At 40.2% G+C, this 23,240-nt stretch overlaps 1 protein-coding gene across 5 annotated transcripts in view; it reads right to left on the bottom strand.

The window, feature by feature from the left end:
* Nucleotides 1-1,711: 1,711 nt before the first annotated feature.
* ccser2a (coiled-coil serine-rich protein 2a) overlaps nucleotides 1,712-23,240 on the bottom strand; it is a 48,050-nt gene continuing 26,521 nt past the window's right edge. For 3 of the 5 annotated variants that reach the window (XM_088421811.1, XM_088421813.1, XM_088421812.1), the window contains exon 10: nucleotides 1,712-8,727. In XM_088421811.1, the coding sequence (XP_088277937.1) occupies nucleotides 8,359-8,727 (369 nt within the window). In that variant the 3' untranslated portion in view covers nucleotides 1,712-8,358. Of the gene's footprint in view, nucleotides 8,728-14,450; nucleotides 14,491-17,081; nucleotides 17,167-23,240 lie in introns of all 5 variants that reach the window. The other 2 variants (XM_088421814.1, XM_088421815.1) reach the window with 2 other exon arrangements.

The raw sequence follows: 23,240 nt of genomic DNA, 5'->3' as shown, positions 1-23,240 counted from the left end.
CTCATCTTCACTGGACATCAGAGGAGACTGAAAATCTTCTCTCATTCTGATTTTTATGGTTACGGAAAGCATTTAATTTTCATATTTTGGCTGTAATTCCACTTTTCACCACTAGATAGCAGCAGACAGTTTGACCCTAAATTTGAAAGAAAATCAGGAATGATTTCAAGGTCAGCCTCATCTTTGTTGGAGATTCTGCCATTCTGATTTTTATGCTCACAGAAAGCACTCAATGTTCTTATTTTAGGGTGTAATTCCACTTTTGACCACTTGAGCCCCTCATTGCGATTAACATCAAATTTGAAAAAAGAGTTTTTCAGGTTTTTCAAGGCCAGCCTAATTTTTTCAGTCGAGAACACTCGAAAATCGCAATCCTTTTCCATCCGGCTTTTTACGGCTACACAAAGCAAAAAAAAAAAAAAGATTGCTATTTGTTTGTGTTTAAAGATCTTGAAAAAATGTTATAAGAACCTGCCTATGGAGTATTTAAATAGAGATTTTTTGACGTCAGATTTCACTCAATGCAACTATAGAACACAACAATATTCTGGTTTTCGTCTCATGTTCTTTTTTTTTGGCATTCACATAAAAATTCAGTTTAACGGGTCGTGCAAATGATTCATGCTTTTAATCGTCCTGCCTGTCACTATACGTCGCTGGCATAGATCGATGAAGAAAGATACGTTATTTGGAGTAAATAAATCATTCTCGTACCAATTAAGTGAAACTGGAAAATTTCCCATGGCACACCTGACGATAATCTCTCCTTCGGCATTCACGCAAAGCTCATCCATCATTTGACTTTATCGTGCATTTGGTCCCGAGTGACAGTCGCTGCGGGAAAAAAAAAAACAAAAAAAAACAGACTGATATTTAAAATGTGTAGTGTACGTCACATGCACTAAAATATTTTTTATAATATGTTGTGGTTCAAGAAATAATTCCAACAATTATTTGCAGGCTCATCCCGCAGTTAACTTTCAGTCGCAGACATATTTTATGTTTTCAAGTCCAATTACTATGTACTTGATAAAAAAAAGTAAAGGATTACTTTAGTAATTATTTGTTTATATTTTAGGATATTAAGTACTACAGTAATCGATTACTAGGGGCAATCAATTAACGATAATGTTATGTACTTAAGTGCTAAAGTAATCCATGACTCTATTTTAGTACCTACAGTAATCAATTGCTTTAGTAATCGATTACATAAAGTAATTATTACTTATGTAATTAATTAATTGAGTACTCATATTTAATTCATTTAGTACCAGTCATTTTAAACTGTATGGCGACACTTTAAAAAAAAACTGGAAGAATATATTCAAACTGTGTTTGAATGCATGGAATCTTGAAAAACGTAAAAATACGTCTTTGGGATTTAATGAGTTAACACAGCCAGCTTCCATAAAGGCAAAAAAATCAATTGTATTTTCACTTGTAGAGGCAGCACTTCATCAACTCTCTAAAAAAAATAACAAATATTTGAAGAAGATGATGCTGTAACACTGCAGCTCTGCTTACCTTCTGGCTTTACGTCATTGGAGTCCAGCTTGAAAGTGGCTCTGGCTCTTCAGCCCGCATAGTTTCCAAATCATGGGCGGGGAAACAATGTATCTGACATAAATCCTCCCCGCTGTTACATCACAATCTGTCAAAATTCAAAACCGATCGCTCATACGCACATTTTCGCAAATAAACGGCCAACAAAAAGATTGACACGGTTGTTTATTGTCGCACCTTATTGTTTGTATACAAGCAAGTCCAAAATCAACTTCCAAATAAACAAAATAACAAATCATTCTTTTTATTTCCACAGTGATGCAACCAGCAGATTCCACGATAAGTTACTAGTACGTAAACACGTACGACCGCTTATATTCGCTCAAAAAATTCTTTAAAGTGCATCGGGTCAGTCATTTCATCAGATATCGCGCTCAGTAAATAATACTGTCAGCTAGAGTACGGCCTGTGTTTTTTCTTGAGCGGCTAATGATCGCGGCTCGTGGTCAAAATCGGCGAAAATGTTTCGACGTTTTCAAGCTTTCCTTTTTTTTCGAAATTGTCGCGGAAATTTTCCCAGAACTGACAATTCTTTGATGTTACACGGTAAAAAAACAAAATCGTCGCCGTAAAATAACGGCAACTTGGCTGCCAGAAAAGTACAGATAAATTACACATTTTCTACATTGACAGAAAAAAATTGGACTGATACTGTTGATTTTATAATTACAAAATGCATTGTGTTAAAAATTTACTGTGTCCCATATTTTACGGTAAAATACCGGCTACTCAGTTGCCGTAAAAGTACCGTTAAATCACAGTAAGACATTTTCTACATGTACTGTAAAAAATTGTATTGATACTATTGATTTTACATTTTGTAAAACATCAATAGTAGCAATACAATTTGTTACTGTAAATGTAGACTCCATGTTACCGTAATTTAAAGGTACTTTTTGTTGATTTTACACGGTACATTTTGTAATTGTAAAAGGTACAGTAACAATAAAATTTTTACTGTAAATGTAGAAAATGTGTTACCGGCAACTTGGTTGCCAGAAAAGTACCCTTAAATTATGGTAATTACAGTGCTGCTATTAGGCTGGTTGACGAATATTGTCATTTGCATTTTTGTTGTTTTTTTTTGTTTTGTTTTTTTTGGGGGGGGGCATTTTCAAAGAGATGGTAAGTATTTCGTTTAACTTTCAGTCAACTTTCAGATCCTTCTGGCACTCGGAACACCTTTTGTTGTTTGTTTGAAAGCTTGAAACGTTTCTGTTGTTTTGACGTTTTACACGGCAAAACCTTTTACCGAAAATGAATACGCGCTCCAAATAACGGCCTCCTTGACTAATAATGGTGTCGGCAAGGACTTCTGCGAGCAATTTGAGGTCAAAGGAAAGCGTGAAAAGTGCAAATAGGGCTTCAAATCCTGGCATTTGCCGTGAATTAACATAACCGGGCGTTAAATACGCGAGCGTCATCGTGCCCCGCCGCGTTTCCTCTTTGTGCAAAACCCGCTAACACAACTAGCCAAAATAAAAAAAAAAGTCAAAAACAAGAGTTAACAAAGTTCCCCCTCCCGATTGAGCATTGATCGACAGTGGCGCAGTTGCTTTCAGGCTCTGTGCTTTGGGCGGGAGCGAGACTGATTGGCCGCACTTTTAAAGTGAGCGAGGGCATTGATTTGGAGATTAGGGCTTTAGAGCGGCACGCAGTGGGGAAAAGGACGGCGCTGGCCCAGCGTTTTTTTTTCCCACCCCGTACGCCGTGTTTGCCTTCTCGCCCCGTGGGCAGACGCATCCTTGACACACACAAACACACCGCATCGATTTCCGGATTGGCGTTAGCGAACGCTGAGTGGCATGGACGAGTGGGGCGACGCCCCCACCCCTCACGCCACGTTTCCCCACTCGCTATCCAAACAGCGTGGCGGGCGCCTTTCATGTTTCGGGCTCGCTCTTTGGCTATCCCGCCGCGTCAACTTCCATTATATTTGTTTTGGGCTTTCCGTGTGGTGTTTGTTTGGTCGGTTTGGCGCACAGCTGAAACATACAGCAGCTGTTCCGTGGATCCGCGGAACATAAACCCTCCCGTTCTCTTTATTTCAATGGAAGCTAATTCGAATGACGACGATTTGGAATTTGACCTGAATGTTCTCGGAAAAGGCGCAAAAAAAAAAGAACAGTTCAAGGCCGACAGTGACAGGAGATTATATATATATATATATATTATATATATATATATATATATATATATATATATATATATATATATTAGGGCTGCAAGATTATGGCAAAAATGATAAGCATGATTACTTGGGTTAATATAGGAATCACAATTATTAATTACGATTGATTGGCACGCAAGGTAACAGCTAATTTACTTGCTGAGTGCAAACCAATGAAAAAAAAAAGAAAACTACTTAGTGAACACATTTACTTTTAATCAGATTTTTCGAAATGGGTCTCAATTGGCAGCTAGCACTTTATATATTAGGAATCGGGTGACACACTCCACGCCATTTCATACTGGTAAATAATATATTCGTGCGAGAAACGCAGAGGCTTTCTGTCATGTAAACATGTGGGAAACATTGCCCCCTGGTGGAAGGATGACAAAACGCAGGATATGTGGCTTTTTATATGTTAATATCGCTGAAAATCAGAATCAGAATAATTATGGTGATTAAAATTTGATTTTGTTTGCAGCCTTAACTATATATATATATATATATATATATAGCCCTAATATATTGTAGGATTTCTCTAATCAATAATCCAAAAATCGTGTTATTTTAATCATTTTAGTATTGGTTTGAATCAACCAGCAAACATATCTGTGGGGTCTTTGTTGGCATGAACGCGTGCGTGTGTGTTCCTTTCATGTCGGTTCTAGTTGTCATAGTGCCCGTAAGTGTGTGTGTGTGTGTGTGTGTGTGTGTGTGTGTGAGACGCAGTGGAGCGGTCCGGCGCCAGAGGCGTACAGAGGCGAGCGGTCACGCGGCCCCGACAGTGAAGAGAGCAGAGTCCCTGTCACTGGCTCTTCTTAACACGCGGCTGCTCGCCGTGCGGGGACGTGCTAAGGAGCGTTTGACAGTAAAAAAAAAAAAAAAAAAGTAGGGGGGAGATAAGGAGTTCAATTGGGGGGGGGATGCAGATTGTAGTTAAAAGAGCGGGAGACAAAAGCCTTAACTGATTGATCCCAAAAATGTATTTTCATGTTTTATTAAGAGTTTCTGTCGGAGGGCCGTTGTGATTGTGACGCCAAATACATTTTAAGTCTGATCATCGCACATTTACATATTTTGAAATCAGAGGCTGCTAAAAAGTGTTCAAAAGGGAGATTGATGATAAAAATATTAGTGAAAAGTGAAGATACTTCTGGTATTTTAGCCAAAAACTTGAACTCATAATTAGCATTTCGCCGCCACACAAAATTAAGTGGCAGGCCGGATCTGGCCCCCGAGTCTCAAGCCGGATCTGGCCCCCGAGTCTCAAGTTTGACACCTGTGGTCTAAACAGGCAAAAACGGCCTTTATTCCGCATACATTTTTCTATTTTTAAGTCCTGAACAGGCAAGAATTTTCAGTAATTTCAAGAAATTTACTGATACGTTTAATTAACTCGCTTTCGGATGTTTTGCCCGTTTAGAATATCGTCCGAAAGCTGTCGCTATACCCAGTAAAGTGTTTCAATGGGTAATAATTATGTATATTAAAAATATTGTAATCCCCCAAATATAAGACACGCTTTTTTTTCCCCCCAAAAATGAAGACCAAACATATGGGTGCGGCCTATAAACATTAACTTAAAAGATTAGCACTTGCAGCTAACAGCAGCTTATGTCAGCTGAGCTTGTTACTGCCTTATTTTCAATATAAGAAGCGAGCAAACTGAACCACCGTCCGAGTCCGGGAATATTACTAAAACGCAAAACGTTCTGATGTCTCCAGCTGATTCAATTAAGAGTAGCAAGGTATGAGAGAACATTCATTAACGTTTATTAACTGTGAGCTTTTGTCCGCCATCATAAACTTAATGGAACAGGGATGGTGCGCATCTTTGGGTATTTATGGCAAAATGAACTCGGAAAAGGAAAAACAGCCGCTTGAAGCGCATTCAACGCTACACTAGCGTAGCATTCACTGACGTGGGAAATCTGAAACTCATTCAACCCGCAACAAATCTATAACTTACGGATACGAACACAAGAAAATGCGGAAGATTTTATGGGATTTTTTTCTGTTTTGCTGTAGCTTTTACATTGTAGCCGAACCGTTGATGCGTCCTATACACGGTTGTCTAGAAAATACCCGAATTTGACCCTAAAATGCATGCTATATTTGGGGAATTACGGTAATATCTTCAAAGAAATATCTGAAATGCTTTTCCGGTGTCATGACCTGTGATTGAGCGGCAAAAAGTTGGGTGCCAGCTGGGATAGACTCCCATCTCAGCCACTTCCGTAATGAGGACAAGGCCCATACAAAATGAATGGACGGATGAACAGTCTTTGTATTGGATCTCATTAGCTGCCGTCTTTCACTGCGGCGGACTCACTGGCTTTTTTTTTGTTTGTTTTTTTTTGCAAGACAGCTTTGTCTCTCACACCTAAGCCACCTTTTGTGCCATGACTCACTTTCTCGGCCACGACTTGTTTTTAGCTGCCATGCTCCACCTCCCGGGGGCCCTTCAGCTACACCGGAAAGGTCGCGTCTGTACCACCTTTAAAACGGTGCGGCGCCGTGGGTCGGGGGGCGCGGCCGTGTGAGGGACAGCGGTAGGGACTGAAAGTGACTTTTGCCAATGGGACGTTGGCACCTGCTAAGCCAGAGAGAGGCAAACTTAAAATTAAGTTAAAATTAAGGCCCGTAATTTGATTTTTTTTAAAGACTTTGATGGGCCATGTGAGGTGAAACAAAAAAAACGTTTGAAACGTACAAAACAAGTTTGTTTAACATTTGCTTTAACCCTTGTGCGGCATTTTGTCCAATTTTATATCAAAGGCATTGAAAAAAAAGACACCGGGGAGCTGAAATTTCACCAAGGTGGTGACAACGTCTCTAAGTTCAACATAGTACGACCACTCAGTTATCTGTTAGCGACGATGGTGTCGCAAGAATGAAGTGGAAGAAAATGACCCAAAAATGGTCAAAATACTGCAAGGCTTAAACTTTTTTCAGATTAAGAATAACTTGTAACAAGTATAAAACCTGTGAAAAGTAAACTCAATCCCTTGGCAAAAATTCTCTGAGAATGAAGGAAGAATATGACAAAAAAAACTCTAGAATCATGAAAATGATGCAAAAATTGTCAAAATACTGCATAAGGGTTCAAATTAAAATTACAAAGTAAAAGGAGTAAATAAATCAGAGGAGCTAAGTTTAGCCTGGATTGGTAGTGGAAGGTGTAGCAGGGTTTTGCCTACGTTCATGTGCACTTCCAAAGCATTTTTTTTTTTTTGCGCAAATCTTACGTACGCTGTTTATGGTGAAGAAACAAACTAAAAAAAATGAAAAAGTGGGGGGAAAAAAAGTTCAATCGACTTTGCACTTTTCAGTTATTGCGGGTTTTTTTGGTAACGTAACCCCTCGTGATCAACGTGAGAACACGACTTTTGCTCAAATATTTTGGTTGAACTCATTCACTGACATCGGTGGCCATATTGGTAAAAAAACAAAACAAAAAAACAATTTCAACCCTTATGATGTATTTTGGCCAATTCTTTGAGCTTAACATCAGACTTTTGACATCTAAGGGAAAGCGTTGAAAGAAGACACTCGGGAGCTGAAATTTCACCCAGATGGTGACAACATGTCAATGTTCAATTTAGTAATCCCACTACCAGGAATGTGCCATCCCTTGGCGAAAATACATCCTGAATGATATGGAAGAAAATGACCCATTTGACAACGAGGAGAATGCAATTAAAAGAAAATACCAGGGAGCTGAAATTTCACCCAGATGGCGACAACATGTCAATGTTCAATTTAGTAATCCCACTACCAGGAGTGTGCCATCCCTTGGCTAAAATACATCCTGAATGATATGGAAGAAAATGACCCATTTGACATCGAGGAGAATGCAATTAAAAGAAAATACCAGGGAGCTGAAATTTCACCCAGATGGTGACAACATGTCAATGTTCAATTTAGTAATCCCACTACCAGAAATGTACCATCCTTTGGCTAAAATACAGCCTGAATGATATGGAAGAAAATGACCCATTTGACATCAAGGAGAATGCAATTAAAAGAAAATACCAGGGAGCTGAAATTTCACCCAGATGGTGACAACATGTCAAAGTTCAACATGGAACGACCACTTAGTTATACCAGGAGTGTGCCATTACTTTGGTTAGAAATACTGCCAGAATGATGTGGAAGAAAATGACCAGAAAATCTGCAGTATTTTTTCCTATCCTTTGATATTTACATCAACGACATTCGATATCAAGGGGAGAATATTGAAAAAAAAAAAACACTAGGGAGCTGAAATTTCATGTCAGATGTCACCACTACCAGGAGTGTGTTATCCCCACGCTAAATGATGTGAATGATGGGGAGGAAACTGAGCCAAAAATGGTCAAAATACTGCACAAGGGTTAAGTGGATTGCCAGTGAATGAGTTTGTATTTACAACCAAAACCCAACCAATTTTTTTTTTTAGGGAGAAACAAATACAAAAACCAAATAATAAATACATTTCCAATATATTAAAGTCATACCTTTTTTCAGGCCTTTGCTATACATTTGTTAAAAGTGACTTACAGGCTGTGGAAGTTGTTCATCTCGCTACATATTCAAACTAGGCAGCTGCATGTACTGTAGTGGTCTTCTATTTCGGACGCCTCTCAGGGAATCTTTGGCTTGGGGAGACAAGGAGGACCCGGGGGGGCCGTCATCTTAGCCGTCCCCCGGTCGGCGTTGTCCGTCTTGGGCTCCGGGATCCCGCCGGCGTCAAAGCAAGGAAGGCCTCTGGACGGAGGGGGCGGCCGCCTCCTCCCGCCGGCCGACTTGACGGCGGAATGAGACGTGCCCCTAAACTGGGCCGACGCAACGGCGACCGGGTCGCGCCACGCGGGGAGCCGAGTCGCCGGCGGGTCGGCCGCGTCAAAACGGACCCCCGCGTCCCCGGTCTGGTCACTGCGGCCCTCGGTGCGGAGAGCTTTTACTGGTCTTCCCGTGCGGAAACGCTCGCTGAGCTTGAAAGGTATTTGAAGCTGCGGAGAAAAATCCAAAAGATTAAAAAATGAGGATAAAATAGTTATGAAAGAGCATAATGAGGCAGACTTGGAGATGTTTTTTTTTTTGATGCTGCTCCAGAAATGACTTTTTTTTTTTTCACCGCAGTCTGATGTCGTACAGACATTTGATTTTTTTTTTTTTTTTTTTTGCAACAGGAAATACAGCATCAAAAAGTCTCCGTTTCTTTGACTTGTTTATTTGCTCCCGACATCACAGCGCGTTTGCGCTGCCACTCACCAAACTATTCCTGGAGCGGAGAAGAGACAAAGTCACCGAAGGAAGCGCCGATTCAGCGCTTTACGAGAGAATAACCTTGCCGTGCGAGCGGCTGGATTCACGTCTTTTGGGGCGCTTAGTGACGGGCCAATTCGGAGGACTGCCCGTGTCACAAAGTGCTGAGCTATTTTTCTAAGCGGGAAATATGTCAGGGGAGCCACACAACGCCACGGGAGTTCTATTGACATTCCGCGCAGGCGGCTAACACTGCCCATTTATTACATTCCGATGAGTCGACTCCGGATCAGCCGGTGTGAAGTAAACAGTTTTGACTGCTGGACTTTTTTGAGTGTTCTTGCAAATAAATTTGAAGGTACAGTGGGACCTCTCCTTGGGAAACTTCAGAAGACATGTGGTAACACGCATTGTTCGTAAGTTGAGGCGCTTTTTACATGGAAATAGCCTAATCCGTAATCCGAAACCTTCCTTTACCTTTGTGAGGTATTTTTACTTCCTATGATCTTTACGTCATAGGCATTTCATATTGAAGGGAAAGCATTAAAAGAAGAGTCGAGGGACCTGAAATTTCGCCCGGATGGTGACAACATGTCAGATTTCAACGTGGTATGATCACTTAGTTATCACACTTCCGGGAGTGTGCCATCCCTTTGTAAATGGTAGAAATACTGCACGTGGGTTAAATAAATAATACAGTATATATATAATAATGTGCTCATAAATACGTTAATGATTTGGATATGTTCAAATGTACTTGCAAGTACATTCAAATGTACTTGTAAATAAGTTAAAACATACTTGTATGTGTATGTGTGTATATATATATATATATATATATATATATATATATATATATATATATATATATATGAGGCTTAAATAAGTATGTTTTAACTTATTTACAAGTACATTTGAATGTACTTGCAAGTACATTTGAACATATCCAAATCATTAACGTATTTATGAGCACATTTGAAGGTATTTGTAAGAACCGTAACATAGTTACAAGTACGTTTTGAATGTATTTGCAAGTATGTTTAAGTATAGTTACAAGTACATTTGAATGTATTTCCAAGTTCATTTGAACAAATATACAATCGTGAAAAATTTTAACCGCATTTGCAATTATGTCGTATGTTCGGGCATATTTGCAAGCATATTTGAACATTAAGAAGTATGTTCGAATGTTTTTATGATTAAGTTGGAACGTATTTGCAAGTCCATTTGAACATATTTACAAGTATGTTTGAACACATTTCCAAACACATTTGAACGTATTTGCAAGCATATTCAAACATATTTACTATTACGAGTGGGCGTATTTTCAAGTATGTTTAAATATACTTTCAAGTACATTTGAATGTATTTCTAAGTACATTTGAACATACTGTATTTACAAGTATGTTTGAACACATTTCCAAACACATTTGAACGTATTTGCAAGTATGTTTGAACATAGTTACAAGTACATTCGAACGTATTTGCAAGCATATTCAAACATATTTACCATTACGAGTGGGCGTATTTTCAAGTACGTTTAAATATAGTTACAAGTACAAGTACATGAATGTATTTCTAAGTACATTTGAACATACTGTATTTACAAGTATGTTTGAACACATTTCCAAACACATTTGAACGTATTTGCAAGTATGTTTGAACATAGTTACAAGTACATTCGAACGTATTTGCAAGCATATTATCAACATATTTACCATTACGGGTGGGCGTATTTTCAAATACGTTCAAACGTATTTGCAAGTACAGTCGGACATATTTTCAAGAACGGTTTTATGTTCGAACGTATTTGCAAGTATATTTGAACATTTAGAAGTACGTTCGAGCATATAAGTACGTTGGAACACATTTGCAAGCGCATTCAAACATATTTACAAGTATGATTGAACGTATCATCAAGCACATTTGATCGTATTTGAAAGTACGTTTGAACATACAGTATGGGTAAATACATCCAGAAATGTTTTCCCCACAATGGCAGCAGCGGGTTGAAGAGCTTGTTTGTTCGTCACTTGAAAAATGCAGCCGAGTGCCAGCGGTACAATTCAACCGGGCTGGAATGATTAACCTGTAAAGCACAACGCCGGACCCGTGACCCGGCTGGCCCGGCGAATTCCCAGCAGACGCCCGGCGCTATAAGCTAACTCTGACCTTCTCGCAAGCGCGCGGGCAGCCCGGAAGCCAGCCGAGGAGGCTTATTAGATAAATCCGGTCAACGAGAGGCGACGGCGCAGCTGCCGGGGTCAGAAAAAAAGCCAACAATGCACCATCAGTGTTCACGCGGCGGCGCATAAATACAGCTTCCCGATGACCCGCGACCCCTCGGCGAGGATAAAATCCTACTTAGCAGCGTTGAGGGGGATTCTTTAAGGCGCGGGCGCTTTATTTACGCTATGAGTCTCAATCCGCCCGAAGCTATCCGGAGCTATTAACAACATGAAGTGTGTTTTAGCACAGCCATTTCTTCGGGATGTGTGAAGATGTGAGATTGCGCGCCGGTCGGGCCGCCGCCTTCTGTTTTTCTGCACCGGCGATCGCGCGCCGGCTCCGGATGTCCGAGGACACAGCGCCATCTCATGGAGCGCGTGTCGGCTGCCGCTTGCTCATTTTGCCGCAGTTTGTCAGCGGGCCGCGCAACTGAGCCCCCCCCCAAAAAGAAACGCTCATATTTTCAAGTCCACCTGTCTGCAGTTAGCAAAATAATAATAATAATGAGAAGTGGTGGTTTGGAATGAGGGCCTCTCAGATATTTAGGGCTTTTTTTTCATATTTTGTATGCTCACAGTATTTTGCATGGATCTCTGCTCATGACCAAGATTGCAGTTAGCAAAACCTAGACAAAAACATCTTAAAAACTGGATCTTATGAAACTGAGATGCTATAAACTTAGCATAAATATCTTTAGTTTCTTCTGTAAATTGTTAATCTTACGGATGTTAAATCCCACGTTTTTTGAGACTACCAGTTATGATTCATAGCGATATTGCAGCCTCAAGTATCCACAGATAGCGATCGATATCAGCAGGAATAATTCTTGCTTTTATTTATTATTTTGTATAAAATATTAGAATATACGATCGAGTGATACAATTGAATGAGTGCTACGTGGATATTTTGGATGTAGATTGATATAATTCGACACTGTTTTGTTATCAATATCGTATTAGGAAACCCCTACACATGAGTATTTACTTTTTAATACCAATACAGCGAATTCTTTTGAACAAAGATGATTTGCCGACGTGTACAACTGTCGCAGAAGTACAATTTGACAGATTTCTAAACACTTCATACCTTAAAATAAGACCAGTATAAAGCTGATACCAATATCCGGTATCAGTACTTGATAGTGATACATCATTTCTCGGCCGGTTTGCGATTCTGACAAATATCGGACATTTTTAGACATCGGATAACCGATAATAGATAACTTCAAAACATTTTTTTTTTTCATTTTCAGTTCACTTTATAAAAGATTATAAGAGATCACACTGCAACACAGCACCTTTTGTTTTTGTTTGAAGTTAAAATATAGTAAACTGGAATTTTAACAGGTCTTATATTTTGAGTATTTGGGAGATCGTGATTTATTGTTGAAAAACAATAGGGCGCTGTTTACCTGTTTAAAATTTCCTTCAATATCTATGCTGGTGAACTAAGGAGATCCCTGAACTTTGTTTGAATGTTACAAGCCTAAAGTATACTGAAAAAAATAAATAAATAATCAAAATGATGCAAATCTGAAAAGTGGTTCAATATGCATGAAATGAACTTAAATGCATTTCAAAAAAAGTTTAAAAGCTGGAGTTTATGGAGTGTCATATTTTCTGAATATTTGCTAAATATCAATTATCGACCTCCTTGATGACTAATAATCGGTATTTCTATCAATCCTAAAAAAACAACAACAACAAAAAAAAACAACAAAGTACGTTCCTGCAAAATTCCCTGCGGAAATTTACCAGCAATGTTCCGAGAAGCCTTCACCCTTTTGCAATCTTAGCGAGTGCCATGCTCACAAAAGCGTTGGAGTGACATCACATGACGCAGCCGGCGCCCTCCGCGACCGATCTCGCCTGTCGCTTTATCTCCTCTGAAATACCACTACGACGGCTCAAATTCGAATAGGGAAATAAACATTCCCCGTTCGGATGAGGAGGGACGTCACGGTGGCACGCCATCGTCATTCCAGGTAGCTAATACGGCGCCGCTGGATTTCCGAGGCCGGCGCCGCGTTTAGACGCGCTTGTGAAAATGCTGATTTGGATGCCGGAGCACAGCGCTCGCTTTTTCTTTGAAATACGGCACAATCAAAGAGTGCTAACGGGTGAAGTCACATAAATGGGGAAGCAAGCAAGCCCACGCGGGAAGATGAAACCATGCACGCGGCGTTTGAATTCATCGGACCACATGGAAGGCAAGCTCGGGAACAGGGGGTCCTCTGTTTGATGTGGTGCCGGGCGATCCATCCGATCAATTCCATTCCTTTGTTATTTGCATGAGTGCTTTGCACTAGGGAGCTGAAATTTCCGGCAGATGATTAAAACGTGTAAAATTTCAAATTGCAACAATTCGGACATTTTGATGTGATTGCAGCTGAACGTGCCAGATTTTGTGAACAAAAATCGTCCATCATCTATAGCCGCTTATCCCCACAGAACTGAACTGGTTGCCAGCCAATCGCAGGGCACACAGAGACGAACGACCAATCGCGCGCCCAATCACACCTAAGGACAATTTAGCATTTCCAATTCACCTGCCATGCATGTTTTTGCCGGAGGAAGCCGGAGAGAACCCACGCGGGCTCGGGGAGAACATGCAAACTCCACACAGAAAGGCCGGAGCCAGGTGGATTTGAACCGGGACCTCTGAACTGTGAGGCGGACGTGCTATTCACTGCGCCACCGAGCCGCCCAACAAAAATAATATTTGTCCAAATTTTGGACCATTATTATTACAATGCCTGAGATGCATTTTAATAGGATTTACGACATTGATTTTCCCGAGATTTTTGCAACATTCCGTTGAGCTGCTATCAAACTATGTCAGCAAACAGAAAATTCTGTGTTGACTTGTGTTCCACCTCAAGACAGTAGATGGCGGTAGAGACCAGTTAATGCCTATGCCTGAAGTGTCATTGTCACTTCACAGGCTACAAATACACACCTTACCATTTTGTTTAATTTTGTGGGTGTTTCAGAGGTAAACAGAGAACCCCCTTATATGGACAAAAGTCTTGGAACACACATCTTAACCATCAAATCCTACTTGACTTCATGATGATGTTCCAAAACCCTTGCCTCATAACAAAGCGCGAAAAACAGCATCCCACGTCCGCGAGAAAAGAAAAACAGAAGTGAGCCAAGCAAGCGCATGCAGATGAAGGAGGGCATGCTTGACGGCACTGTTTGACGACCGCAGACGTTCCAGAAAGTTTCTACCGTACCATGCCCGGTCGGAGAAGTACTGCACTAGGTGCTCCACTCCTTGCCACAGTCATTATGTGTGGGCAGGCAGAGTTAAGAGGGGAAGATGAGGAGAGGAGGCGTTAGAAGATGAAGGAATCCGAGAGAAAGGAGCAAGCGGGCCAAGAGACTTTACCGCGCTCGCAACAAATTCAATCAAGGATTCATTCCTACTCAGGAAGCCGCATAAGAGATAAAAAAAAAAAGAGGCATGTTTAAATCAATGTACTGTACCGTGGGCTATTGAATTCTTGATAATAACGTTGCTTAAAACGAGGTTTGGGTTCAGCCCTAGCTTTTGGATATCTACTGAAAATTCTATCAATTAGCTCACTCAGTGCCATCTGCGCCATTTTGAATCTTTACCTGTTTTCGCAGTGGTCGTACCCGAGGCGCTTTGTGATTTTTTTTTTCTTTCTTACCGACCATGCGATCGAAACTTGCCCGTGCATTAAAGGTGACATTCTAGAAAGGGGTATTGATATGCAAATGAGGTCCTTGGAATGTTCTCAAAGGGGTCCCTGAATCCAAAAAGTTTGAGAACCTCTACTGTATACAATACACCTTCATTCGCGCGGTGCGTTCACAGCAGCTACAGCTGTAAAAAAAAAAGCACTTTACAGAGTATATGAAATGAGAAAAACGATGTTTTAATTTTACAATGACGTTTTGAACAATTACGTCTATTCAACTGCCAGTCTAAATGAGGTAGTCGAGCGCTGCTAACTGCTAACGCGACTAGCATCTAGTGCTACTTCCTGCTGCTAACGTTGGAGCTGCCGCTAATCACTGCTAACAGGTCCCGTATAATATCGTGTCAGCGTAATTAGGTCTTAAATCTAAACATCCTGAATTAGCATAATTAGCAATGGAACTTGATTTCAGGGCGACGAAGCGTTATTGACATCAAATCTGACTGACAAAATAGCAATTTTTGAAGAATCAAAACGTTAAAAGGTTCCGTTTTCTTTAACATTTGCGTCACACTCGGACCACCGCTTGAAATTACTACATTGAGATATTTTGAAGCTCTGGAAAATGACTTCACACTTTGGCATAAAAGTGCAGTGATTCTAATAATGCTAACCGCCATATCGGCGTATAAAAAAAGGAGCCGAAAGCCTACACTTGAATCACACGTATTCTTCTGTATTGGAAATCCAGGAAAAACCTGACTTTATTTCCGTAACTTTGGCTGCTTCCCACCTCTTTCCTCTGGCTTGCCAGCACACTCCACTCCCACCGGTGTTGGGAGAATGAATGCGGCGCTGATGCATTTGTCAAAAAAAAAAAAAAAATCTCAAGAGCACTCGACGTCTGTGAAATAAGCCGAGGTGTTCGAACAATGCGCCGCATTTATTTCACTCTTGATTGAAAAGAGCTCGGCGTGGGTTCCATGCTTTTCTTCCTTCTTTTTTTTTTTTGCATTTTACCTGCTCATCCGTTCATTTCCTGCCACTTATTTGTGAGCTGTTGATCTTGTTTCAGAATGCGTCAGAATGCACAGCTTAGAATACACAGCTTGTCGGAGGACGGTGCGCAAAATCGTATTCGTTTTTTTTTTTTTGTATTAGACCCTATGTTCGGCAACTGATGAAAACTCCTGATATAAAAAGAAAATCTGTTCTATAGCAAAATAACAACCTGTAGACCAACGCGGAGGGCGTTCGGGGAAAACAGGCTGTGCTGGAGGGCTGGGCAATATGGCCGAAAAATAAAAATCAGATTTACCGGTAAATTGATTTCAATGGGATCGATAATTACGCATTTATTTGAAATACCCAGCAGAAAATGTACAAAAATAACGAATACTGATTTAAAGGCAGTTTTAACGTGAACTTAACATTTATAGCTTGTGCATAACTTGCTTAAAGGGACAGTGTGTAAGATTTGGACCCTTTATCATTAAAAAGGTGTAAATTAAATGATTGTAAATTTCAAAAACGGGCAAATAAATGTGTGCTTATGACCAACAGTATATTTTAAATATAGTTATCATTCAATTATATTACATGGGGGGTGGCACTTCTCCGGAGGCGGCCATATTTGTTAATACTATGGCAAATTCAGCACCTGCAGCACCTTGTAATGAAAACCGCTCAAAATCTTACACACTATCCCTTTACAGGTATAACCCATTTATTTGACCATTTTTAGCATTAAAAAGTTCATATTTTGTCCATGATTCATTTGATAACTACCGTAATTCCCCAAATATAAGACATACTTTTTTTCTTTTTTTTTTTTTACCAAAAATGAAGTTCAAAGGTATGGGTGCGTAATTTAAAAATAGACAAGATATTGTATAAATGTTTGTGATGCTTAAGAAAAAAAAAGAACACTGCAGCTAAGCTGCACCGGACCATAAGCAGGCATGGCTAAAATCACGCGAAAAAAGATGTGGCTTATAGTCTGAAAAATACGGTAATTTTCAAATCTTGAACAACAACAAATTAAAATAACGAATCGGATTAATGCGATTTATTGCCCGGCCCTACTTTGCTGTACATAAAACCATTTAAATCTGATAAAAGAAACGTGAGCCTTGAAATAGTATAAGAACTTCCGTTAAAAAAAGATGTCAGAAAAGCAGAGAAGCGTTAGTGACTCACTCTGTCTGCGCTGGGACATGCCGGTACAGTTCAAGGCCTGGTGCTGTGCCTGCCACGGGGGTGGCGAGGTGGTGGGCAGCGCACCCTACGCAGAGAGAAAATACATAGGGCGAGAAAAACAAAAACAAAAAAAAAGACCAAGCAGAACACAAACGCGTGCAGAAGCTTCATTGTGAATTCCAGTAGCACAAAGATACACAAAGCAGACTCACACATACAAGCCCAATATTAAAGCGTCACCACGTAATGCAAAAACGTTTTCTGCCCATGGAATATTCGCACACATCCTATTGGTTGACTTCCATCCACGGATGCTTGTCACCTATCAACCTGACAGCTGACATGACAGCTTTTACGAGCTCAGGCAGCGAGGGGAGACATTTTAGCTTTTTTTGTGCAGGCGGGGGTCACAAGGGAAGCCAAGTAAAAATACCGTCAGAATAATATATTACCGTATTTTCCACACTATAAGGCGCACCTAAAAGCCTTGATTTTTTTTTTAAAAAGCTAATGGTGGGCCTTATAATCGGGTGCGCCTTATATATGGATCAATATTGAGTTTGGGATTGGTAGATGAACCGATAAAGTAATCTTTACCTGTTTCTTTTGTGTGTTTACAGTTGAACAATTTTGCTCATATAGACATTGAGTTATTATGCTATTGAGAGTTATTATTTGAGTTATTCGTGTTATTACTTTGAGTATTACTATATTGTGATTGAAGAAGTTTTAAAATAAGTCATTAATTGAGGGTGCGCCTTATAATCGGAAAAAGTTTTAAAATAAGTCATTGGTTGGGGGTGCGCCTAATAATCCGGTGCGCCTTATAGTGCGGAAAATACGGTATATGCCACCCAAACTAACGCGTTGCGATGAAATAAAGAAAGGAACGGAATCGGCTTCGGACAAAAAAAATCTTTGGCAGGGAGAACAGGATGTTCATGCTGCTCTCTTTGCAATTAGACCATTACTTTAGTCGGCCTTTATTTCATGTGAAGTGATTGGCACCTATGACGCTATTGGTTTATTTCCAGCATAGCTACTACCCCCGATGTTTCTTTTCAAACCTTCCCCGTATACTTGCAGCTCCCGTGATTCCAGAAATGCATCAATGCCTTTACAGCGTCTGTACAGACGGGCGCCGGTTTACGATCGTATCGACACGAGGCATTTCAAGGTTGAAAACGACGCGTAAGGAACTAGTTTCGTGCAGCGCTGTAAAAATACATCGTCACGTGGCATAAAAGCAACCCGTACTGCATACTGTCCGCTATTATTTTTTGATTGAATTGCGACAATATGATGGGACTCTCAAGGTACGGTAGCTGCGGCTATAGTGTAGTAACACAAAGGCACAAAAAGTACATAGCCCTAACCCTGGAAATAAATAAATAAATAAATAAATAAATAAATAAAGGAGATTGCTGAAGCTCAGGATTTTGGGTTTTCCGCAAGAGGGTGGAATTGCTAACAGCAGCTCATGTGATCTGAGTTTGTTCTGGCACTCTTTTCAATATCAGAAGCGAGCAGACTGAACCAACGTCCGAGTCCATCCTTGTTCACGCTAAAACGGAGAGGATCCGTCACATCCTGTGTCCCTAATGAGTTGTTCAGTGTTGCAGATTGGGGAGCAGAACCACTGGCCGCACACCTGCTCTTCATTCTAATCAGGGGACTATTTAGGTGCGGTCAGAGCTAGAGGGCGTGGCCGGATTATTGCGTCTGCAGCCTTCCAGTGTACATGCCAGTTCCTTGTTCCTCGTTTCCTCGATTCCTAGCTCCTTTGCCTAAGTGTTTTATTTACTTTTTCTCCTTGCCTCCAGTCTACCAGTTAGTCAGCACTTTACTTTGTTACTTTGTATTTTCGGCGACGCCCTCCTGCTGGTTCTGCCCCCAAGTCTTAGTAAGTTACTTGTACTTTTGCATAGTCTCTTTTACTTGTACTTTGAGTCCCCTTATCATCTTTTTGTTGTACTTTGAAGTAACTTTGTTGGAAACCCAGGCGGTGCGTGCTTTTTGTGTTCATAAACCATTTTCTCAACTCCACGCTGTCTTGTCTGTGTCCCGGGGTTCACAATCGACCTGTCCGAGTCGCGACCTTGACAGGATCATGTAAAAGTTATGATGTTTCCAACTGATGCACCGGTTAGAGAACATGGAAAGGTATTCCATTTGACTGGTATAAGATATGAGCACAAGAAAATATAATGAGTAGCGTCTTATATTTGGGGAATTACTAGATTTGCTAAACAGGTCAGTCACATCACGAAAATCGGCCCGTTCGAGAGATGTCATCTCAGTTCCGAGTCCGTACACTCCCACCAGCAGATGGTGGCAGCTGATGAAGCGGGGCAGGAATTCAAAAGCCCCCCAAAAAAAAGTTACACTGTGATCTGACATCACATCAGGAATTTGAGGGGATGGCAGCACACACACTGTGTGTGTGTGTGTGTGAGAGCGCTGGCGAATGACTCACGGCGAGGATTTCAGAGAGGTTATTTCAACATCATCATCATCCTCTTCCCACTAATCACTAGCTGGTTTCAACCTCCATCTTTCCGTTTTCTTTGTGTGTGCATGTCATCGCCACATCAAGCTTATTGAGTTTACAAAGTAATGGAAATGTACGATGAAAAAAAAAAAACATGAGACGTGTAAAGAGGTGGATGCTTTCAAATCAATCCAAGGCTGCCCATTGTTTCATCTTTGTCCATTTATGTTCGGCGTGCTCGCTTAAAAGGTGAAGCGTACCTCCGACACACAACCACACACACACACACACACACACACACACACACACACACACACGCGCACAATAGATTTTTAATGCACACATTCGCAATTGCGTTGCAAGTACTCCTGGTGGCATATGAAGGCTCATCAGGTGGTACATGAGATATTATCGCTGACCACAATATTAGGTACACCTGCACATTGTACATGCATACATACAACATAATTATGAATATGAATACTTCTGCGTTCGTATAGAGCGTCTACATGGGGGCTCATTAGATTTTGCAGGTGTATTTCATCTGAAGCGTCTCGTTGGCGCAGAGTCTATATTTAGACGCACGCATCACGCGCTACGTCCCAAATTACCGAAAATCATAGCAGCCTCCCGTTTTGTTTGCCCGACGTCTGAGTGAGCAGAGAAAACATTTCTCCCCCGCTCGCGATTGCCCCCGGGAGCCATTCGAGAATATTGTTTTGTTTTTTTCCCACAATGGACATTTAAGCGGCAGTTAACGGCACTCTACGAGCATGTCCCGCTGTGACAAGCGTCGGCGCCGTTTGTCCCGCAAACGTCACGCGTCTTTGTGCCCAACATAAATTTGGAGGGGAAATTAGACTGCGGGCAGATGGGGATGGCTTTAATGGGGATCTGTTGGCAAAAGCTTGAGGAAATAATGAAAACGCTCGTAAATTAATAGAACGTCCATTATTTATTTTTTTTTTATTACTACGAGTGTCCTCATTACAGTCGTTGATGCGCTGTAGCCAATGGCAGCTGACTTAGGGAAAGAGGCGGGGCACAACATGGATTGACTGCCAGTAAAATTAGTAATTATTATGAATGAATTTATTACTTTAGTACACTGTGGTAACCAATTAAATTATCGAGTACTTTGAAGTTTAAGACAATCATTTACTTTAGTACTTACGTCAAGTAATCGATTAATTTAGTACTTAACAAAAGTAACTGTATATTTTGTTGAGACGTTCAATCCCGAGTACGTATTTAGATTATTTGTTTGGCTCAAATGGCTGGTACTAAATGAACAAAGTACCAAAATTGTCATTTACTTTAGGTACTTTAGTTCTGCAGTTTATTGTTTACTTAAGTACTTTCGAACAAAAAGTAATGGATGATTTTATTACTTTACTACCCTAAAGCAACCGATCTTTATTACCGAAAAGAACCGATTACTTTAGTACACTGTGGTAACCAATTAAATTATCGAGTACTTTGGAGTTTAAGACAATCATTTACTTTAGTACTTACGTCAAGTAATCGATTAATTTAGTACTTAACAAAAGTAATTGTATATTTTGTTGAGACGTTCAATCCCGAGTACGTATTTAGATTATTTGTTTGGCTCAAATGGCTGGTACTAAATGAACAAAGTACCAAAATTGGCATTTACTTTAAGTACTTTAGTTCTGCAGTTTGTTTACTTAAGTACTTTCGAACAAAAAGTAATGGAGGATTTTATTACTTTACTACCCTAAAGCAACCGATCTTGATTACCGAAAGTAACCGATTACTTTAGTACCTAATCAATTACTTTGGTACTTATATAAAGTAATTGATTACGGTGTTACTTAATTATCTAAATTAACCAATGACCTACTTTTGAAATCGACATTTAAAAATCTGAAAAATCATTCAACGAATGAGTTAAGGTAACGCTTAAAAATAGAAACAAACGTGGACGCAGACATCCTACGCTAGCAAGCAAACTCCCAAAGCCCGTGCAATTTCCCCGAACCCGGTCGCCCACTTTACCAGCCTGAGGCGACCTAATATCAGCATCGGGGGTAGTAAAAATCATCATCTCTGCTGGCCTTCGACACCACAATGTTCCTCAGCTGATCTATTCAGCTTTGCGCTCAATAAGAACACGGGAACTTGATGTGGCTGCACTTGAAATGTCAACAGCAAAAAATCAACACAAAGTACACCATGTCTGAGAAACAGTGTGCGGCAAAATAAATAAATAAACCCCCAAAGTAAAAAAAAAATACACACACACACACACATTATATATATATATATATATATATATATATATATATATATATATATATATATATATATATATATATATATAGTTTGGGGACTCGAAAAGATGCACTTAGAACTTCCTCGCTAGTCAGCATTTCCTCGTGTGCCTCTCTTCCAAATCCCATTTTTTTTCTCAAAAGAAAAAAAAAAAGAAACCATCAAAACATCTTCTCTGCTTTCGCTAGTTTCTCACTATCCGCATTAAGTCCAAACTTGTTCATGTTACGGTCAAACTTTTTTGTTAACGCGGCTAAAAGTTAGCGGGATCCCCGTTGAGAACCAATGAGCTCCATTCGCCGGTTGCCCCGGCAACGGTAAAACCGCACGCTGTTGTGCATGGCGGGTGGCCTACAGTGCGCTTAGGGAGCTCAATCACTCCACTTTATTAAGGCCCGAACAGCAGGCGGTGCCAAGACCCTCGAAAATCGCTTATCGTTATCTTTCGGCGAATAAATCGTCTTTTTGGAGGGACTCTCACAAATTTTGGCAAGGGCACGTATCCCGATGAAAGCCTGGGTATTTGAAACGTCAGAAAAAAAACAAACGTGATCCATTTAGCAATGTTTTAGCATGCGCACAATCTGTTAGCATGTTTGCATTTTCTCCGTGCAAAAATCCCATTACTACAGGATATAATGCTTGGGTATCAAAATTATAGCTTGCAAGAGGAAAATCTGTTTGCATAACTTTAAAACAACATCTTCAGATGGATTATTCTTTTTTTTTATACTGTCCAAAATAGTATAATCACAACATCATTATTAATCATAAAACAATACAATGACTATTAATGACTATTAATCACAAAACATTTCAAGTTTTTCATTTATTGACAAAAATTGACAAAATCAATTTGCAGGCCGGATTAACCCGGAAAAAAAAAACGCCGAAACATGTCAGGTTAGAAGCTTTTAGAAATGTTAAGATTTGAAAGTTTTTAAGTCTACAACAACGGATTAAAACCGTTCCTGGACCAGAACCGGTCCGCGGGCCGTATGTTTGACACCGCTGCTATAATGTCAATTTAGTTTTGCTACTCGTCATGTTTTCTTCAATAAATATGATCGTATTAGTCCACTTATCTTTGCATTCTGTGTTAGCATGCTAGCTTAGCATCGTAACGCTTTCAACTTCGATTGAATCATCCGGATACCTTTTTTGTATTTATTTATTGTTCGGAAATTCAGCTTATCAACAGAAAATGTCAACAGGGGTGTCCCGATACAACTTTTTCACTTCCGATACAATACCGATATGGCAGCCACGAAGATTGTCCCATACTGATCTTGATATAATCTCAGCAGGAATTATGCATGTCTAATATTTACTTTTTTAGTATAAACCTTGAGACTTAATTAAGTTAGCTGCAA

Source organism: Hippichthys cyanospilos, chromosome 8, assembly GCF_059441005.1.
Source record: "Hippichthys cyanospilos isolate Australia breed blue-spotted pipefish chromosome 8, RoL_Hcya_1.0, whole genome shotgun sequence".
Classification (NCBI taxonomy): Eukaryota; Metazoa; Chordata; class Actinopteri; order Syngnathiformes; family Syngnathidae; genus Hippichthys; species Hippichthys cyanospilos.
The sequence above is the reverse complement of the archived record's forward strand: the minus strand, read 5'-3'. Positions and strand labels throughout refer to the sequence as shown.